The sequence below is a fragment of the Staurois parvus genome, unplaced genomic scaffold (genome assembly GCF_062004578.1).
Source record: "Staurois parvus isolate SC_StPar_1 unplaced genomic scaffold, SC_StPar_1.0 ptg000246l, whole genome shotgun sequence".
Lineage (NCBI taxonomy): Eukaryota > Metazoa > Chordata > Amphibia > Anura > Ranidae > Staurois > Staurois parvus.
Window position 1 is genome coordinate 593,345 of NW_028318042.1, and position 22,294 is coordinate 615,638.

At 43.9% G+C, this 22,294-nt stretch overlaps 1 protein-coding gene across 1 annotated transcript in view; it reads right to left on the minus strand.

Moving 5' to 3' along the window:
- RETREG2 (reticulophagy regulator family member 2) overlaps nt 1-22,294 on the minus strand; it is a 35,945-nt gene that overhangs the window by 8,128 nt on the left and 5,523 nt on the right. The window contains exons 2-8 of the mRNA XM_089680598.1: nt 21,659-21,765; nt 18,459-18,489; nt 17,813-17,957; nt 13,153-13,237; nt 12,935-13,066; nt 8,678-8,772; nt 5,075-5,210 (exon numbers count right to left, since the gene is read on the minus strand). Coding sequence (XP_089536724.1) covers nt 5,075-5,210; nt 8,678-8,772; nt 12,935-13,066; nt 13,153-13,237; nt 17,813-17,957; nt 18,459-18,489; nt 21,659-21,765 — 731 coding nt within the window. The remainder of the gene's footprint in view (nt 1-5,074; nt 5,211-8,677; nt 8,773-12,934; nt 13,067-13,152; nt 13,238-17,812; nt 17,958-18,458; nt 18,490-21,658; nt 21,766-22,294) is intronic.

Below are 22,294 nucleotides of genomic sequence, written 5' to 3' on the forward strand. Positions count from 1 at the left end.
GGGAGGAATAGTGCCCCATCATTGGTATGAGTGGGAGGAATAGTGCCCCATCATTGGTATGAGTGGGAGGAATAGTGCCCCATCATTGGTGTCAGTGGGAGGAATAGTGCCCCATCATTGGTGTCAGTGGGAGGAATAGTGCCCCATCATTGGTGTCAGTGGGAGGAATAGTGCCCCATCATTGGTGTCAGTGGGAGGAATAGTGCCCCATCATTGGTGTCAGTGGGAGGAATAGTGCCCCATCATTGGTGTCAGTGGGAGGAATAGTGCCCCATCATTAGTATCAGTGGGAGGAATAGTGCCCCATCATTGGTGTCAGTGGAAGGAATAGTGCCCCATCATTGGTATGAGTGGGAGGAATAGTGCCCCATCATTGGTATGAGTGGGAGGAATAGTGCCCCATCATTGGTATGAGTGGGAGGAATAGTGCCCCATCATTGGTATGAGTGGGAGGAATAGTGCCCCATCATTGGTATCAGTGGGAGGAATAGTGCCCCATCATTGGTATGAGTGGGAGGAATAGTGCTCCATCATTGGTGTCAGTGGGAGGAATAGTGCCCCATCATTGGTGTCAGTGGGAGGAATAGTGCCCCATCATTGGTGTCAGTGGGAGGAATAGTGCCCCATCATTGGTGTCAGTGGGAGGAATAGTGCCCCATCATTGGTGTCAGTGGGAGGAATAGTGCCCCATCATTGGTGTCAGTGGAAGGAATAGTGCCCCATCATTGGTATGAGTGGGAGGAATAGTGCCCCATCATTGGTATGAGTGGGAGGAATAGTGCCCCATCATTGGTATGAGTGGGAGGAATAGTGCCCCATCATTGGTATCAGTGGAAGGAATAGTGCCCCATCATTGGTGTCAGTGGAAGGAATAGTGCCCCATCATTGGTATGAGTGGGAGGAATAGTGCCCCATCATTGGTATGAGTGGGAGGAATAGTGCCCCATCATTGGTATGAGTGGGAGGAATAGTGCCCCATCATTGGTATGAGTGGGAGGAATAGTGCCCCATCATTGGTATGAGTGGGAGGAATAGTGCCCCATCATTGGTATGAGTGGGAGGAATAGTGCCCCATCATTGGTATGAGTGGGAGGAATAGTGCCCCATCATTGGTATGAGTGGGAGGAATAGTGCCCCATCATTGGTGTCAGTGGGAGGAATAGTGCCCCATCATTGGTATCAGTGGGAGGAATAGTGCCCCATCATTGGTGTCAGTGGGAGGAATAGTGCCCCATCATTAGTATCAGTGGGAGGAATAGTGCCCCATCATTGGTGTCAGTGGGAGGAATAGTGCCCTATCATTGGCGTTAGTGAGAGGAATAGTGCCCCATCGTTGGTGTCAGAGGGGGAGGAATAGTGCCCCATCGTTGGTGTCAGTGGGGGGAGGAATAGTGCCCCATCGTTGGTGTCAGTGGGGGGAGGAATAGTGCCCCATCGTTGGTGTCAGTGAGGGGAGGAATAGTGCCCCATCGTTGGTGTCAGTGGGGGGAGGAATAGTGCCCCATCGTTGGTATTAGTGACACAAATGATGGGGCACTATCCCTTCCACTGACACCAATGATACTTACCTTGCTGACTCCTGCTCCAGCCTGGGCTCGCTCTCTCCCTCTCCCATCTACAGCCTGCATACCTGGCTGCAGCAGCAAAATTTGCACTTACCTGTCAGCTGTCTTCCTTCTCTGGCCTCTCTCTTCACTCGTTCCTGCAGCTCCCTCGATCTTCTTCGATCTCCACGCGCTGCTGCTCGGCTCCTCCTCTCCAAGCTCCACCTTCTCCCCGGTGATTGGCCGCCTGTGTGCCTCTCCTGAGCTACAGTTCCGGTGGCCAATCAGCGGCGAGGAGGCGGTGACAGGGGCAGCATATCATCCCGCCCACACATCGCCGGAGACAGCAGCGGTGTCTCGGTTCCTAAGACCATCGGAAATATGTGTTTTCCGATGGTCTTAGGCGACCCCTGGGAAATGGTCGTTCGACCCCCAAAGGGGTCGCGACCCCCAGGTTGAGAACCGCTGCCTTAAGGGAAGGGAAGGGTTCACTCTGTGCTACACAATTGCACAGCTCAGGTAAGTATAAACCACACTTTTTATTTTAATGAAAAAAATACTTTACAATCACCTTAATTTTAGTATTGTTAACATCCAGCGGTATGATGTTGGTATGACTGAAGAATCTGGATATTGGGTTGGTAGCTTTTGTATACCAAAGGATTTCCATGATTAAGGGTAACAGTCTAGGATTGAAGTGCACACAGTGATGTTTAAGTCCTGATGTAAGTTTATTTCAAAGTGAAGTTCCAAAGACCTCATAGGCTACCTCAATAGATATTAGTATTTTTTTTTTTTATCTTTGATTTTAAAATTTCAGCCCTGATGAAGGGAGTACATGTTGGATGTCGTAAATAACTTGTCTTTGGAATAAACGTATATCTGGACTTGAAAGTTATGGTGTGGCGCTTCAGTCCTAGGCTCACATTCCACAGTGAAGCCTCATCACACAGACAGGGCCCAAGCTGCTCCTGAACAGAATAAGGCAGCTCACTGCTGCCACCAAAGAAAGACCCCGGACCTAACCAGACTATCCTGAAGACTGCAGAAAAAAAAAAAAAAAAAAGATTATGAATGAACACATCGAGTGATCAGTATTGATCATGAGTGTTCATTCAGGAAAGGACATATCTACCGGACCCTACCCTCACTTTCAACCCTGAAGGATCCTATTGTGTGAGTGCAGCTGCTGGTGGGAAGGAGAGGAGGGAAGCTGGCAGCACTGTGGGGGTGGGGCATGGACAGCAGAGGGAACGTATGGGTGGGTGGGAGGGTGATTAGCACAGCAGAGAAGGCAATTACTGGAACCGATCCCCTGCACGGCTCTCTCTGCAGCAGCTGAAATTCAGCGGGAGGAAGAGAAGAAGACAGCTTTCGGCTGCTCCAGAGAAAGCCATACAGGGGATTGATCCCAGTAATTGCCTCTCCCCGCCATGCCGATCACCTTCCCTGCCCACAGTTCATTCACCCAGCTGCCTTGGCCCCCAAAGAGGAGGACTGGTGGTACCCCCTTATCCACAGCCCTGGTAATGAGAAGAAAAAGAAAATATAAAAGAACGTCATGGTGGGGAAGAAATGTTGGGATCACCTTGTTCCTTAAGTTCTGCTTTACAGTAAACCAGCCAGCCGGTTTAAACTTAAAAACAAAAAAAAAAATGAAAGCTCTACATAACAGCAGGCACTGAAAGATGTCTGCAAACTACCAGCCAACTCAAGATACCAGCACTGAGTGCTGCGGAGACTACAATGAGGTATTCATACTAGCTCCATTTACAAATATACACATATGCAGTATATACAGTTAGGTCCATATATATTTGGACACAGGCACAATTTTAGATTTTTTCATGTATTTACCAAAACATTTTCAAGCTAATGTATAGTTATATAATGGATATGGGCTGAAAGTGCGCACTCTCAGGTTTAATTTGAGGGTATGTACATCCAAATTGGAGGAAGGGTTTAGGAATTACAGCTCTTAAGAGCAGCCATCCCCCCTTTTTCAAGGGACCAAAAGTAATTGGAGAATTGAAAAATAATCAAATAAAATGTTCATTTTTAATATTTTGTTGAGAATCCTTTACTGACAATGACTGCCTGAAGTCTGGAATCCATGGACATGACCAAAGACTGGGTTTCCTCCTTTCTGATGCTTTGCCAGGCTCTAACTGCAGCTGTCTTCAGTTGTTCTTTGTTTGTAGGTCTTTCTGCCTTTAGTTTTGCCTTCAGCAAGTGAAATGCATGCTCAATTGGGTTGAGATCAGGTGACTGACTCGGCCATTGCAGAATATTCCACTTCTTTTCCATCAAAAGCTCCTGGGTTGCTTTTGAAGTGATCATTGTCCATCTGTACTGTGAAGTGCCGTCCAATCAACTTTGCTGCATTTGGCTGAATCTAGGCTGACAGTATATCTGTAAACTCTGCAGAATTCATCCGGCTGCTTCTGTCTTCTGTCACATCATCAATAAACACCAATGACCCAGTGCCACTGGAAGCCATGCATGCCCATACCATCACACTGCCTCCACCATGTTTTACAGATGACGTTGTGTGCTTTGGATCATGAGCTGTTCCAAGCCTTCTTCACACTTTTTTCTTCCCGTCATTCTGGTACAGATTAATCTTAGTTTCTTCCGTCTAAAGAATGCTTTTGCAGAACTGGTCTGGCTTTTTTAGATGTTTTTTGGCAAAGTCTAATCTGGCTTTTCTATTCTTCAGGCTTATGAATGGTTTGCACCTTGTGGTGAAACCTCTGTATTTGCTCTCGTGAAGTCTTCTCTTGATTGTAGATTTTGACAATGATACGCCCACCTCCTGGAGAGTGTCCTTCACTTGTCTGGGTGTTGTGAATGGGTTTGTCTTTACCATAGAGAGGATCCTGCGATCATCCACCACCGTTGTCTTCCGTAGACGTCCATGCCTTTTTATGTTGCTGAGCTTACCAATGCGTTCTTTTCCTCAGAATATACTAGACTGTTGATTTGGCCGCTCCTAATATTGCTGCGATCTCTCTGATGGATTTGTTTTGTTTTGGAAGCCTTACAATGGCCTGTTTCGCTTGCATGGACAGCTCCTTTGAACGCATGATGTAGGTTCACAGCAATAGATTCCAAATGCAAATACCACACTTAGAATCAACTCCAGACCTTTTACCTGCCTAATTGATGAAAAAATAACGAAGGAGTAGCCCACACCTGGCCATGAAACAGCTTCTGATTCAAATGTCCAATTACTTTTGGTCTCTTGGAAAAGGGGGTTGGCTACTCCTAAGAGCTGTATTTCCTAAACCCTTCCTCCAATGTGGATGTACATACCCTCAAATTAAACCAGAAAGTGTGCACTTTCAGCCCATATCCATTATATAACTATAGCTTGAATATATTTTGGTAAATACCTGAAAAAAAACTAAACATTGTGCCTGTGGCCAAATATATACGGACCTAACTGTATATTTTTTTCCTATATCTACCTAGAGTGTAGCTTTAAATTAACTAATAAAAGTTGAACTATAAAAGATGTATTATCTCACCCTCTGACACATCGGTCAGTTGTGGTGTAGTTGCTCTTGATACGGAGAACCCTCCACTCTCCAGTATAGAGGCCTCTTCATCTGATAGCTCCGAGTCAGTAATAGAAAGAGCCAAGGCTGTGATCCGCACATCCATCTGGAACGAAACATTTAAATTAGGTAAAAAGTCAACTCCTCATTCTACAAAAAATAACCCTTGCATAACGGAGGACAAAGGAATGAGAAACACTGACCTATTCTCCATAAAACCCCATCTTTAGGTGTGCTATGACTTCCTGTGAGCTGCTGCCAGAGACAAGCTGTGTCAATTACAACTAATTTGCTATTTGTCTCCTAAGTGGTGTGGTTGAACAAGAACGGGGGAAGGGAGGGTAGGGGTGCAGACGGCCATGCTAGCTCTGCATTTACAGCACCAATCAAAACAGAACAAAGTGCTACACGCACAGTTTGCATTCAGGGGCCGTGCACCCGTACAAAAGCCAAAGTGGCAGCAGCAGCTGTGTCCCTGCGGCCCTTGTGTCCCAACTGACATCAATGGGTCTGCCTGCACAGGGATGCATGGAACACCTGTGCATCCCTGTGCGGATGAACATGTTTCTCACGCAGGAATACGCCGTAATGCACTTTGAACGTTATTCTGCTTCTTTATCCTACTGCATCTTAATTATTATTATTATTACACAGTATTTATATAGCGCCAACAGTTTGCTCAGCGCTGTACATTACAATGGGAGACCATGCATGAGACAGTACAATAACAATACAATAAAATACACGAGGGGTTCGAGGGCCCTGCTCCTTGGAGCTTACAATCTAGGAGGGAGGGGAGAGTGGTACAGGAGGAAGTAGCTGTGGGGGATGGAGTGGCGGGGAGAGCGGAGGAGATCAGCAGTTAGGTGAGGGTGGGGTAGGCTTCTCTGAAGAGATGGGTTTTCAGGGTGCGCATAAAGGTGAGGAGGGTAGGTGACAGTCTGATGGATTGGGGTAGTGAGTTCCAAAGGATGGGGAAAGGCCTGGAGACGGGCATGGGAGGAGGAGACCAGGGAACTGGAGAATAGGAGGTCTTGTGAGGAGCGGAGAGTGCGTTTTGGGTGGTATTTGGATATCAGGTCGGTGATGTAATTAGGGGCAGTGTTATGAACTGCTTTGTACGTCAGTGTTAGTTTTTTGAATTTTATGATTTGGGCAATCAAAAGCCAATGGAGGGAATGACAGAGGGGGGTGGCGGATACGGAGCAGCTGGTAAGGTGGATGAGTCTGGCCGCAGACTTCAGGATAGACTGAAGCGGGGATAGCCTGTGTTGCGGTAGGCCAGCGAGGAGGGAGTTACAGTAGTCAAGTCGTGATATGATAAGGGAGTGAATGAGTTACTTTGTAGTTTCTGGAGTTAGGAACGTGCGGATTTTGGATAAAATGGATCCCTTCTATTCCCAGAAAGAAAATAATGGGTCCAGTTGACTAGTTCAGCTTATCCCAGAAACATATTTACCCTCTTGGACCTTTTTGGGTAGTTCTCCATGTTAAAGTACTATTGGAGGGGCTGTAAGCTTGGCCTGCTGGGGTTTCCGGATCTGATTTCTGGACATTGGGTCCATCTCCAATCTTCTTACCTCTGACCTCAACAATCGTGCACTGTGGGGTGTCCAACAGCTCAGGAAGAATACCCCTTTAGGGTTATTTTTCAGCTACAGAAAATTTCACCTCTTGAATCCCTGAAGAAGTCATCTGCGAAATGCATCGGGACATCATCCATTCAAGTCCCCCCCCCCCCCCCCCCATCTTCCTTATTTCTGGAATATATTGTTTTTTGCAATAGAACTAATATCATATTATTACATATACCTGGGGCAGATGATACTGGGGTTGCTGAGCTGCTTTTGGACCTATTTTTACATGTGTGTATTTTAGGGGATTATACCTTGAGATATTTTAAGGAACTAATAACAAATTTGCTTTATAAAAAGGTCTTTATGAATATTTTCTGAGGGGAGGATTTCAGCACCGTTCAAAATCCCAATACCCTTCTATTCCCAGCTCACTGCTCAGGCACTGCTTGAGACGGGGTACCAAACAGCAGGGACCAGCTTACCAGCAGAATCAGGAGGGAGCACTTAATGCATGAGAGGGCAGTATATCAGCGTCTTAACTTGTGTTTTAATAACAGGAAGAGCACAATAGGTGGGGGTCCTAGAGTCATAGTCTGATTTACGGTTTTCTTGACAATGTGCCTAATCCCAAGAGTAAAACTGTGTTTTATTACAAATTACTAGTCCTTAGGTGTGGTGCCTGCTTTAGTTTAACCTCCCTAGTGTCTGATTATATCAGTATTTCTGTGCTCAAAGCAGTATATTTTTTTGCATGGAAATAGGTTGTTTTTTTATTGTAGGCCTGTCATTTTTAGGAATAACTCACTGAAATCTGTCCGAACAAGAGTCTAGTAAACATCCCGGGTAGGATAAAATTTGAAACACAAAATCATAAATTATAATATAATAAATAATCATAAAAAATAATAGTATAATAATAATAAATTTAATTCAATAATCAAACTAAAAACACTGAAATGTGAAATATAGCGCCAAGTTCGCACATCACTGAGCAAAGTCGTAAAATCGTTTTCAGTGTCTGATGATGAATTTCCCCCACGAATCATCACTCAATTCTGCAAGTGGTTCTAATTTACTATCACTGTTCTCTAGCCGGTCTAAAACCGCTTTTGACACTTTTTGGACGCTTTTTGGACGCCATGGACATTTCTCAGTTTCCAGGCAGAAAGAACAGTAAAAATGCAGGCAGGGCGCCGGACAAAGCACTCGGGACAAAATGTATGTGAAATGGTTTGATACAGGAATGTTATACTATGTGATTTTAGTGTATTTAGTGAATGTCACTTTTTAAATTTCCCGCCAGTGCCGTCCCCCGTACACCCCGAAGTTCGCAGGGCCCGGAAGACGGATGCCGGCATCGGCCAGAGGAGATGGCCGGGGACGCTGCACGGGGGACATCGTGGGAGCGAAGGACAAGGTAAGTGCAAGAGGGAATCCCAGAGCAACGCTGCAGGGTTATCCCGAGTGTAGCTCGGGGTTATCGCTTTTGGTACTGAAAGTTAATCTCGAGCTACACTCAGGAATACCGCCAGGAGGGTTAATTTTTCAGGCTTTTTTTAACCCTTTATTTTCACGTGGTGATCCCGTCATCCCTCCTGTCCCAGAATGACAACACTCACTTGCTATATTGTATCTTTGCGTTACAGCGATTGGCCCTAGGACAGTAAATGTGCTGGACTACAAAAAATGTCCCCCTCTCCTCCTCTCCATACCTAGGGAGTTAAGTACTGTAATCCACATACATACGTAGCGTGGAAAAAAATGTCACTAATAACAGGCAGCAGAAGTAAAAAGCACAGAAAGTTATCAACAGATATTTTTTTTTGCTTTCATCAAAGAGACGCAAGCCCAGGAGCCTGTACCTTTAAATACAAGTCAACTCTTATTTTTGTCCTCTGAGGCCTCACAGAACGCCACAATGGACATTACTAATTTTAGATGAACTCTACCATGTTCAGTTTTCTTTGCAGCAGGAATCCAAGATGGGATCACTTACCTCTGGAGAGAAGCCAGAGAGCTCAATCTCGCTCTCGCTGTCCGTCTCTGCTGTAGGCTCCTCTCCTTCCTCCTGCTCCTTTTTCACTTGTCTCTCTAAGAGCGGAGAGAGAGAGAGAAAGAGATAATATTTCTGCATCACAAAGGCTCACTGCAAATGGCTTGCTAAGCAGAAAAGCTGTTAAAGCTGAATACTGAATGCACTGCATTTCTGTCTGGGGCAGGGGTCTCCAAACATTTGAAACAAATGTCCAGTTTACTGTACTTGAGACTTTGCTGTAGGGGGGCAGAATGTGGCCAGTGGGAGTAGAAAATTCCCCATAGTCAGTTGGAGTAAAAAAAATTGAGCCTTTGGTCAATAGGAGGTGGAATAGTGCCCCATCATTGGTGACAATGGGGGGGAATAGTGCCCCATCATTGGTATCAGTGGGGGGAATAGTGCCCCCATCATTGGTATCAGTGGGAGGAATAGTGCCCCATCATTGGTATCAGTGGGAGGAATAGTGCCCCATCATTGGTATCAGTGGGAGGAATAGTGCCCCATCATTGGTATCAGAGGGAGGAATAGTGCCCCATCATTGGTATCAGTGGGAGGAATAGTGCCCCATCATTGGTATCAGAGGGAGGAATAGTGCCCCATCATTGGTATCAGTGGGAGGAATAGTGCCCCATCATTGGTATCAGTGGGAGGAATAGTGCCCCATCATTGGTATCAGTGGGAGGAATAGTGCCCCATCATTGGTATCAGTGGGAGGAATAGTGCCCCATCATTGGTATCAGTGGGAGGAATAGTGCCCCATCATTGGTGTCAGTGGGAGGAATAGTGCCCCATCATTGGTGTCAGTGGGAGGAATAGTGCCCCATCATTGGTATCAGTGGAAGGAATAGTGCCCCATCATTGATATCAGTGGGAGGAATAGTGCCCCATCATTGGTATCAGAGGGAGGAATAGTGCCCCATCATTGGTATCAGAGGGAGGAATAGTGCCCCATCATTGGTATCAGAGGGAGGAATAGTGCCCCATCATTGGTATCAGTGGGAGGAATAGTGCCCCATCATTGGTATCAGTGGGAGGAATAGTGCCCCATCATTGGTATCAGTGGGAGGAATAGTGCCCCATCATTGGTGTCAGTGGGAGGAATAGTGCCCATCATTGGTATCAGTGGAAGGAATAGTGCCCCATCATTGATATCAGTGGGAGGAATAGTGCCCCATCATTGATATCAGTGGGAGGAATAGTGCCCCATCATTGATATCAGTGGGAGGAATAGTGCCCCATCATTGGTATCAGTGGGAGGAATAGTGCCCCATCATTGGTGTCAGTGGGAGGAATAGTGCCCCATCATTGGTATCAGTGGGAGGAATAGTGCCCCATCATTGGTATCAGTGGGAGGAATAGTGCCCCATCATTGATATCAGTGGGAGGAATAGTGTCCCATCATTGGTGTCAGTGGAAGGAATAGTGCCCCATCATTGGTATCAGTGGAAGGAATAGTGCCCCATCATTGATGTCAGTGGGAGGAATAGTGCCCCATCATTGGTGTCAGTGGGAGGAATAGTGCCCATCATTGGTGTCAGTGGGAGGAATAGTGCCCCATCATTGGTGTCAGTGGGAGGAATAGTGCCGCATCACTAGGGTAAATGGAGGAATAGTGCCCCATTGTTTCTGTCAGTGGAAGAAATAGCGCCTGTCATTGGTGTCAGTGAGAGGAATAGTGTTCCATTGTTTATATCAGTGGAAGATTTTGTGCCTCATTGTTGGCGTCTGTTGAAGGAATAGTACCCAGTCGTTGGTGTCAGTGGGGGGAATTATGCCCCACTGTTGGTGTCAGCGTAAGAAATAGTGCCTCTTATTAGCGGGAGGAATAGTGCCCCAAGGGTTCATAGAACTGCAACAAAATGGCCGCGGCGACACTTCCGGTTAGTGTGCGTGCGTGATGACGTCACTCCTCTAACGCGTTTCGTCACTTCCGACTTGATCCCTTCAGATGAAGTCCGGAAGTGACGAAACGCGTTAGGGAAGTGACGTCATCACGCACGCACACTAACCGGAAGTGTCGCCGCGGCCATTTTGTTGGTTGGAAACATGTGATTTTCAACCTGAAACTTGAGAGAGATACTGGAAGCTGGATTTCCCTGTTTTATATGTAAGTGACTATTAAAATTTGTCCCTTTTTATGGATTCTGCCTAAGAGCCTTTTATGCTTCTATGAGGAATTGGGAGGAATACCTCTGAAAATGAAGGATTGAGAAATACGGATTTCCTATGTCAGCTCATGCTTGAAAATACTGGAAGAGGGTAATAGTACCTGGTATCACTTTTGGCTGGAGTTTAGAGGGTACTAGTACCTAGTATCACTACTCACTTGTGATTGGAGTGATCACGTTTTTCACGATTTGGGTTTTATTTATTTATTTTATTTATCTATTTATTTGGATTGTGATATATATCTAATTTATTTTGCACAAATTTTTGGTGTGTTTTGTGTTGTGCACAGAGTGAAGTGTATATATATATATATATATATTTTTTTTTTTTTAAAGGGTAATGCACTATGAATTTTCTTTTTTCTTTCTTTGAGGTGATCATGGAGTTTTAGAACCAATTTCTGCTTTACTGGATTAAAGGAAAAATGTGGAACTTGGACACTTTGGGTTTATTGAATATAATTTTTTATATATATAATTTTTTATATATATTTTTTTTTTGTTTATTTATTTTTTTGGTTTTTGGTCTTTTTGCTTTTAAGACAAAATTGCGTGTGGATTTATGTTAATACAATTTAGTCGAAGTCATATTGATTATATTAATAGTTGGAGTTTTTACGGGGATTTATGTGTACCACAAAAAAGATTTATTATCCTGAGAGTCTGCAGGAGCTGGACATTGCACCCATGATCTGCTGATCGTAGATGCAATGCTCTGCAGGCTTCTTAGAAAAAAATAATAAATGCACATTTTTTACCTAAAAATTGCTCAAAAATTGTCAACAAGCCAGCGAGTGGATCAGACCTGCCTTTTTGTTACACAAAGCCACAGCTTTTTATTGTGCAGCCTTACATCCTTGGGCATCAGGCGAGCCAGCTGCTGGAATCCTAACAACTGATGATGTCATTGGTCGATAAGGAGGACTGAGTGAGAGAGAGAGAAACTGAGGGAAAAGAGAAATGTTGAAATAATAGTCTGTATCAGGGTGCAGAGATGTATTTGCTTAGTAGGAAAAAAAAAAATCACCTCTAATATTAAATGTTGAATACTGCAGACGCTGCTAAGATTTGTAAAACTCTTAGGTTTGTTTTTTACAGTTCAGAATGGGGTGCCTGGAGATGTGCAGAATATTAAAGGGTGGCTTGACTGAAAAAAAGTTTGAGAACAAATGCTTTAACCCTTTTGCTGCCAGGTCTGTATGGCGTACAGACCTGACAGCAAGGGGTTCTGCAGCCACTGGGATTGTGTGTAAATCTGACAAGCAGACAACTGCCTGTCAGGTGAAAGCAGTCCGGCACCTCTGGTGGCGCCAGATTGCTTTCATACCCCCCCCCCCGGTAATGGGATCCCACCCCACTTTTTGTCCCCTTTGTTATGGGAAAAGAAGTAAAAAATTTTTTTTCTAATGTTAAAAAATGTAAATTACACCCAAGTATATAAAATCCCCCTGTAGGGACGCCTGTGCATGGAAACATGGTTTGCGGTACACTTTACATATCTCTGCATGCCGGAGAGCAATATTGTGAGCTAAACTGATGACTATAGAACGCTTTTAAAGTGTTGTCTATAGAAGTTTTTCGCCATCTCATGGGTGCACATTTAAGGTTTGACATATGGGGTATTTACTCGGTGCAACCTCATCTTTTATATTTTACAAAAAATTGTGTGATTTATTGCATTTGTTTGCCCTAGAATTAACTTTAGTGTATTTTTTACAGAAATGCTGCATTTTCTAGACTTTTGTGTGTGGCGTAAAAAATTAGAATGACCACTATTTAATTCTCTAGGAAGTCTACTTTCACAAAATATATAATATTTTGGGGGTTTATACAACCTTCAGGCCTAAAATTATTTTTAACCGTGTGCAAAAAAACCCGGCTCTGGCAGCGAGGGGGTTAAACCCTATCAGGATTTATATAGCGCCAACAGTTTGCTCAGCGCTTTACAATATAACGGGAGACAATACAGCAACAATACAGTTCAATACAAGAGGGTTAGGAGGGTCCTGATCCTGGGAGCTTACAATCTAGGAGGTAGAATAACACTTACTCTTGTGTGAGCGAGGCAGGTCCTCTCCCTTCATAGTATAATCAATCTTCATTAGAACAGGCTCTAGAGTGGTGTACATCCTCTGGATCAGCTCCCGGTATACAACCAGTGGCCACAATAGGACGCTGAGTACTAGAAGGGAGATAAAGAGTGCTACGGTCACATGCATAGGTTTGTATGGGCATACAAAATGCTATAACAATTATTGGAGATCTTACGTATTATGTAGGAAATCATAATGCCCGGAACATAATGTCCAACAACAGCCAGCACTGCACAGCACGAACAAACCATGGCACAGAACTGAGGCAGAGAGAGAAGAAAATGAATAAACTGGATATGCAAAGATGAAGTTACCAGCCCCTAGGTCCCAGTGCAGAAAAAGGAGGGTTAGACTAACCCAGACGTGAGATGGAGGCCAGAAGATCTGATTTGCTCAGTAAAACAGTTGAGATGTTAATACGCACCATTGCTTTAGGTCAGTGGTTCTCAACCTGGGGGTCGAACGACCCTTTCACAGGGGTCCCCTAAGACCATCAGAAAACACATATTTCCGATGTGTAAAGAGCAGCTGCTGTGTAGAAAGCAGCTGCTGTGTTGAAAGCAGCAGTATTGGAGGTAAAACGACACTCATGAATTATAATTACTGGGTAAATAATTTTATGGTTGGGGGTCACCACAACATGAGGAACTGTATTAAAGGGTCACGGCATTAGGAAGGTTGAGAACCACTGCTTTAGGTGAACATGCCTGTTTATGAAGCAGGCACCCCTGGCAGTACCCCCATCTCCAAGAAAGGAAAGCAATTATCAGGGAAAATTTATTTCAGATGATTACATTCTTAAACATATATACCAGCCAGAAAGTGTTCAGAGATCAACAATCACCTGTCAAAGGACAGCACTAGAGAGTTCCATAATGGTTCTGACAGCTGACTGACAGGGGAGGGGCTCGGAGTGGGGGGAGGCTGGGATTAACTCTGACTCTTCTCATTTGCATATCTGTACTAGCCATGTCAAAAGTGGAAATAAAAACAGAAATCATCATTCTTAGTTGGTCACTCAAAGTATTGAGCAAGAGAATCAGCATGACAGTCGAACTAGTCATTTCAAAAGGAGGGATCAGTGATGGCGGCCGGCTTGTTACAGCAAACCTGTTGAAAAATCTAAAAATCCCAACAATCCCAGCAAACAGCAGGACCAGATAGTTAGCAGCACAAATTTCTTACATTTACATTTGTCACTCCAGCCTCACCTGGAGCAACCCCACCCTGCCCCCATTTCCTGAACACATACTCCTCCTGCCCCTATTCCAAAGGGTAAGGCTGGTCATACACTCTACAATTTTCTGTCCAATATCTGCGCAATTTCCTTTAGATTTACCTTCAATTTTCTTCAATTCAATATGTAGTGCAAGGGCCTGCCTGACTGGATACAATTGAAAGTGTTGTTTAGGTATGACCTCATATTATATGTTTTTTGGTAAATCTAAAGCAAAATTCTCAAGAAAATTGTATAATGTATGGCCAGCCTAATGCAGGCCATAGATGGGTCAAAAATCGCCCGATAAAAAAATAAATAAAAAAAAATGCTGATTTTCGCACCGTTAATGGGTTAATTGGTCGGCTGTTTTGGCACTTTTTTTTTAATCGGTGAAGTTGGAAAAAAAAAATAGGCCCATTTTCCCGGCAATGATGGGGGGAGGGGGGGTTTGGGGAGAGAGGAAGGGGAGGAGGAGGGGAGGAGGAGGAGCCTGCATTTGGCATGGGGGGGCCTGAATGACCTGCCAGCAACTGTGTGTGTGTTTGCATAGCCTCAGTGCTCCAAGCACCAGTATAGGGACTCATGTACACTGCAGCTGATAAACAGACGTTCAGGAGCATTTCTGCGTTTTTTTTCAGCAGCCTCTGAACTCTCCCTAATATCTTCCTGTAGTGTCCATGTACACATCGTCGTTTACAGGCAGTTGAGTTTACAGTCGTTTTTTTGAACGCACCAAACTTGCGTTCAGGAGTAGATTTTACCGGTGTTTCAAACGCCAAACGCTTGTAAATGCGGTTAACCGTGTTTATAAGTGTTTGCCTTTAGAAGTGTTTTTAACTGTTCCACATCCAGATGCTGTCCAGATCCTTTTTTTCATCATCAGAAATGCATGCAAAGCGTTTTCCAATGCATTCAAATGGACCCGGTACACCAGCGCAGTCAGTTCCAGGTTTGGCGTGAAGGAATAAACGGTAGAACGCGCCGCATTATGCTCATGATAGGATCCATAGTGAATACAACCAGAAAAGACAGGTCATCTCAACACATACTGCTCTCTCTATTTCTCTCAAAAGGTCTGAAATAGTTAATTTTTTACTGATTTTCAGTGCATTTGGGAAGGTCTCCTGAGGTTATCTTTAAAAACGCTTCTAAATGCAAACGCACATAAACGTGGTTTTTTTAACCTACGTTTTCCAGCAGTCAGTTTCCATCCTTCAGAAGAGTTTTCCCAAACGTCCCGTGTACATGGAGCCCTTATACCTTCAGCTAAATAGCCCTGCTGTTATTTTAGTATAGTTCTCCCCCACCCAAGCGGCACTTTGCTCAAGTTGTATCTTACACAGAGCTATGGATTCTCCCCATGTGACAGTGCTGGTGCTTGGTAATTGGCCCAGCGCTGTCACATACAGTGAATTACATAATTCTCTATATAGGAGTAGTGGACATTTTCTCTCCTCCTGACAGCTGGAGAAGTGGAAGGGCAGTGATGCAATAGTGAATAAGATGAAATGGGGAGAGTGGACTTGAAGCAAATTGAATGTTTTGTATCGGCAAAGCATACGTTTGCATTAAGGAGTAAATGTAATGCTTTACTGTTCCACTGCTATACAACATAAACTGGGTCATGTAACAAAGACTTAGCATAGGAACCAAGAATTACAGATGACTTAACTATCATTCCTTTGGGGAAAAATGTTTAAAGATCACCTTTTAACCAAAAATAATAAATGCACATTTTTTGCAGGTAAAAAAAAAAAAAAAAAAAAAAAAAAAAAGTGCATTATTTATTTATTTATTTTTGTTTCTGAAGTCTCTAGATCATTGCACCAGCAATCAGCAGATAGCGGATGCCATGCAACTCTCCTGCAGACCTGTCAGTGTATCTGTGTGCCCGTATGCCCCAGACAGGCAAGCAGATATGTTCTGACAGGTAGACTTGAACTTCATTGAGAACTACAAGTCGAGAGCCGTGAAGGCTGCTGGGACTAGTAGTTTACTTATTCACAGACTATTGTGAATGAATGACGCAACCGGGAGGGCGGAGCCCATCACAGCCACGGTTTAAAAAAAATTGTGACAGCTAGTGGGGGGAGAAGATTCCCCACTAGCTGCCACAATGGGGGATCGGAGAGGTGCGGGGTGGCTGATCTGTTCGTAACATGTTACACCCTGAATATCAGTACCCTATAAAAGGATAAGTGCACTTTAAACAAGTGCCTCCTTATCCTTCTCTGATCTAACCCACCTTCCACCCCCCACAGATACATACTTACCTCAGTCTGATAGCCGTGGTTCTGCTGTTTGTTTACATCCATCAGATACGGACTATGGGGCCATCTCTGACGAAGTCTCACTTTGCCGAAGATGATCATAGATGGTCCCATAGAAGTCTGTGGGGATATACACACAGTACAGCCAGGACTGTAAAGACTTTCTGTGCTGAATGTAAACAGTGGCCCCACAGCTGTCAGACCAAGGTTAGTATGCATTTGTGGAGGGCGCGTAAGTGTGTGTCAGAGGTAGGTGGCAAAAGGACTTTGTTTTAACCACTTCCTGTCTGGCCCACGTATATAAACGGCCGGACGGGAGCATTGCAGGAGCGGGTGGCTGTTTATAAACATCCTCCTCTTGCCCCGCCTGTGCGCGCTCCCTGGGAGTGCGTGGCACCGCGATCTGGTGCCCACTGTGTCCTCCGGAGGACAAAGCGGAACACCGATCGCTGTACGGGACCTCTGTGTGAGGTCCTGATCATGTGATCACTGATTGGCCAATCAGTGATCACATGAATAGTAGTAAGCAAAATGTCACTTCTGACATCATTGCTTACTACTAGTAAAATCTGTGTATGATCACAGAGGTCACATGGTACAAGGCCATTCACAACAGCCTTTTACCGTGTGACAAGCTGTGACCAATCACAGCTCACACAGTATTTCTCAATGGCTGCAAGAATGCACACAGAGAGAAGGAGAATTTATTGCTTTTACAGATTTTATGGGTGTAAAAGCAATCAGTGTAAAAAAAAAAAAAATCTTCATCACCCCCCACAAGTATGGTGACACTGTACTGCTAGGGTGACAGTATGTTTAAAAAAAAAAAAAAAACAAAAATATAAAAAAATTAAATAAAACTTTTGGCCAAGATTTATGAAGAAAGATTATTTGCAAAATTTTATAAGAAAAACACTTTTTTCTTTCAGAATGTTTGGACTTTTTCATTTATATAGCAAAAAAATAAAAATCCCAGTAGTGAATAAATACCACCAAAATAAAATTTTATCTGTCTCAAAAAAATGTTAAAAAATTCATATGGGTACAGTGTTGCATGACCGCTCAATTGTCATTCAAAGTGTGATAGCGCTGAAAGCTGGCCTGGACAGGAAGGGGGTGAAAGTGTCTGGACTTGAAGTGGTTAATAGCAAAAAGTCAAAAATATAGGGGTTTTTTTTTCCAGAATGGTCTGTCTTTTTTTGTTTATAGTTCAAAAAAATGCACTTACAGTTTCAATCTATCCCACTCATGTCTCTAACAAAGGCAACCCACAGAAAGCAGCAAATAACCTGTCATGTAGCGCCCCGTCCAAATGTGAATAACATTAAACTGTAATTCCGACTCACCTTGCCTGGGTTCTGCTTTTTGTAGAGCAGCAGTTCCTGGCTGTATTGCTGGCAGGTGAGCCACGTCTCAGCCACATAATGGCACAGCTCACGCACACTCAGCAGCCGGTGCTGACTCGAGCCTCCTGCGGAAACCAGCGTCTCACTACAAATACACAGCGGAGGGATGTTTAGACTAAATTAATGAACTATTTGTAACATTTTCTCAAATGACATTCGCTGGATCTCAGACAATGGGGTAGATATACTAAAACTGGAGCACTCAGAATCTGGTGCAGCTGTACATGGCAGCCAATCAGCTTCTAACATCAGCTTGTTCAATTAAGCTTTGGCAATAAAACCTGGAAGCTGATTGGTTCCTATGCAGAGCTGCACCAGATTTTGCACTCTGCAGCTTCAGCAAATTAACCCCAATATTTTGGATACTATAAAATATGTGAAGACAACTGGAACACAGTTGTCTCTCTTTCTACTTGCTGCCATGTTTGAAAATGTCACCTTCCAAGTCCAGCCCAGGCAGCTTTATAATCCTTACAGACCAGAGCAATTTTTGCAATTCTGCTTTGTCATTATGTAACAAAGTAATCTTTTTTCCAAAACAAACATGGTGATATTATCTAGCAGAAAATATTTTGCTTGTGCTTACCTGTCACTGGATGTCTCTGCCCGAGTCTGAACTGTAAAACAAGAAAGTTCAGTCATTGAAAGAAAAAAAAAAAAAAAAAAAAAAAGAAGATATCCCGCCTTCCATCCCAATGCAGATATATGAACCATTTTCCTTGCAAACATATTTGCAGTTTTGTTCAGCCAGTCTTTTGATTCACGCACTTTTGCAGCACAGCCAGCATTGTTAATTGCCTCCCTGTTCTTTCCTCCTGTAGGCTGCCTGATCATCCTTTAAGTTTAGTGTGCCTGAAAACATGTTACATTGACCACATTTTTACTCAACGTGCACTTTTTGTTCAGCCAGTAGGCTGATCAAAAAAACAAAAAGAAAAACAAACAAAAATAAAAACTGAACCAAATCCCCCATCCTCACAATGATGTGGATATGGGAATCCTCCCCACTGTCATTGTATTCTGACAGTGAAGGAGTCAGCTGAACTCCTCTGCTGTCAGAATACACGGATCAGTGCTGCAGTGCTGATAGGACTAAAGTTTTCCAGAAAGCCCATTTGTCACCAGTCGATCAATAGATTGAACAGGACTGCCCATAGATGGATAGGAATTCGGCTGTACCCTGCTGAACCAGCGTAATTTTGTTACATCTATGGTCAGTATAAAAAGCTTTTTTTTTTGGCAAGCATTTAGCAACAAAGAACGCTGTAGCCTCCCTAGTGGTCTGATTATGTCAGTATTTCTGTGCTCAAAGCGGTACTTTTTTTGCATGGAAATATGTCGTTTTTTATTGTAGACCTGTAATTTTTAGGAATAACTCACTGAAATCTGTCTGAACAAGAGTCTAGTAAACATCCCGGGTAGGATAAAACTTGAAACACAAAATCATAAATTATAATTTAATAAATAATCATAAAAAATAATAATACAATAATAATAAATTTAATTCAATAATATAATCAAACCAAAAACACTGAAATGTGAAATATAGCGCCAAGTTCGCACATCGCTGAGCAAAGTCGCAGAATCGTTTTCAGTGTCTGATGAGGAATTTCCCCCACGAATCATTATCACTCAATTCTGCAAGTGGTTCTGATTTACTATCGCTGTTCTCTAGCCGGTCTAAAACCGCTTTTGACCTAAAGGGACGCTTTTTGGACGCCATGGACGTTTCTCAGTTTCCAGGTAGAAAGAACAGTCAAAATGCAGGCAGGGCGCCGGACAAAGGACTCGGGACAAAATGTATGTGAAATGGTTTGATACAGGAATGTTCTACTATGTGATTTTAGTGTATTGAGTGAATGTCACTTTTTCACATTTTTTGAATTTCCGGCCAGTTCCGTCCCCCGTATGTCCCGACGTTGCAGGGAATGGAAGCCAGAAGACGGATGCCGGCATCGGCCGGAGGACATTGCCGGGGACACTGCAGGAGGGACATCACGGGAGCGCAGGACAAGGTAAGTGAAGAACAGAACCCGGAGCAACGCTGCAGGGTATTCCCGAGTGTAGCTCGGGGGGGTTAGCGCTTGTGGTGCTGAAACTTTACCCCGAGCTACACTCGGGAATACCGCCAGGGGGGTTAAGCACACAGCTAAACAAGTGAGAAAAGTGATTTGTCACCTCTCTCTGCTCCCTATTGCTCCATTAGACTTTCAATTCAAGAGCAGATTTGAAAGCAAGCAGCCTCTGCCGTGCATTATCATTTATAAATCTAAAACACTCTTTAATTATTGTGTCATGTGTATACCTTCAACAGAGAACAAAAAAACATGTGTATACCTACCTGCTCTGTGCAGTGGTTTTGCACAGAGCAGCCCGGAACCTCCTCTTTTCGGGTCCCCCACAAGCTCTCCAGGCTTCTCATTATCAGGTGCCCGCACAGCAAGCAGCTTGCTATGGGGGCACCCGCTGCACCATGTGTCCATATACACATGGAGCTGTGACTTGGCCCTGCCCCCTCTCTCTCATTAGAGCATTAGGCCCGCGGGTCCGCATTCCTCTGTGCAATTGGTGCGGCTGCACAGATTTAATGCAGATCCACAGCAGCACCACCCGCACAGATGTGAACCTAGCCTTATTTTCTGAATTCACTGCACGCTGTGAGCTTCTCACAATGTGCATTAGAAGTTACCCCTGGTTCACATATATGCGGCCGTGCGGGACGCGTTTTGTGCGGGCACGAGAGCCCATTCATTTGAATCGACTCCCGTGACACGCAGGGAAGAAGTCCCTGCATTTCTTCTGAAAACGCAGCCCGCACGGGAACCTCAGTTCCCAGTATGGTTGCGTTTTCCAGTACGGGTGGCGTGCTATTTGAACTAATGGCACTCGCCCGCGGGTTTGCATTCCTCTGTGCGGGTGGTGCGGCTACATGGATTTGCGTGCGGATCCGCAGCAGCACCACCCGCACAGATGTGAACCTAGCCTTAATCTCTGAATTCACTGCACACTGTGAGCTTCTCACAATGTGCATTAGAAGTTAGCCCCGGTTCACATATATGCGGCCGTGCGGGACGCGTTTTGTGCGGGCACGAAAGCCCATTCATTTGAATGGACTCCCAGCTCCCCAGACACGCAGGGAAGTCCCCCTCTTCTGAAAGCGCAGCCCGCACGGGAGCCTCGGTTCCCAGTACGGTTGCGTTTTCCAGTGCGTGCGGCGTGCCATTAGAACTAATGGCACCCGCCTGCGGGTTCGCATTCCTCTGTGTGGGTGGTGCGGCTGCACGGATCCACAGCAGCAACACCCACACAGATGAGAACCTAGCCTTAATCTCCATCAACAATTGGTGTTTCTAGCAAAGCAAGTAGGTTTGTAAGAAGCAGGGTACAGCTCCACATGTCGGCTGGAAATAGATATAATATGAAATGTACATATGGAATATTTAATTTTTACCTAAATGTTGAAAGAAAAAAAAAAAAGAAAAATACTTTTACCAATTTTATTTTTTAGTGCTGAATATAATAAAGAGTATATTCATAAACCACCAACCATTTGCTACAGATATTGTACCTACTCATGCTCTTGTTGCCATAGGAACAGATTTTTAATGTACATCTTGCAGTTTTGTGTTGACTGCAACTTTTTAATACTTAATAACTGAAAGACGTATGTACATTTACATGAGATTCAATGCAGCGGTTAATCTCACTTCTCTATTAAAAAGACGATTAAAAAATAAACGCTCCGCCTGAGCAGATGTTATATAAGATCAGACAGAGGTGTGTTACCTTTACAGTGCTGAAGTAACCAGATCTTCCAGTGCTGCACGCCCAGGATACACAGGAGAGAGAAGCTGACCAGGAACAGAGGTCGCGGGGACAAGTATGAGAACAGCCTGGAATTACAAAGTCAGCATCTATCAGTCTCTTTCCATTTACCAGCACAAATATATTGAAGTACAGCAATGAACTGGATGTTAAAGAGAACCTGTCACAATTTAGCACAAGCAAGATCTAAATTACTTTTTTTTTTTTTTTAACCACTTGCCCTCCAGAGGATTTACCCCCTTCCTGACTGGGCCATTTTTTGCGATACGGCGCTGCGTTACTTTAACTGACAATTGAGCGGTCATGCAAGACTGCACTCAAACAAAATTTATGTCCTTTTTTTCCCCACACATGGAGTTTTCTTTCGGTAGTAGTTGATTGCCTGTGCGTTTTTTTATTTTTTGCACAATTTTGAGAAAAAAACTATATTTTTTACTTTTTGCTATTAAACATGTCCAGTAAAAAATTTTTAAAAATCTAATTTTGTCATAAAATTAGGCCAAAATGCTCCATGTCTTTGCTAAACAAAATCCCAATACGTGTAAATTAATTGGTTTACGTGTAAGGGTTATAGTGTCCACAAATGGCAGTATAGAT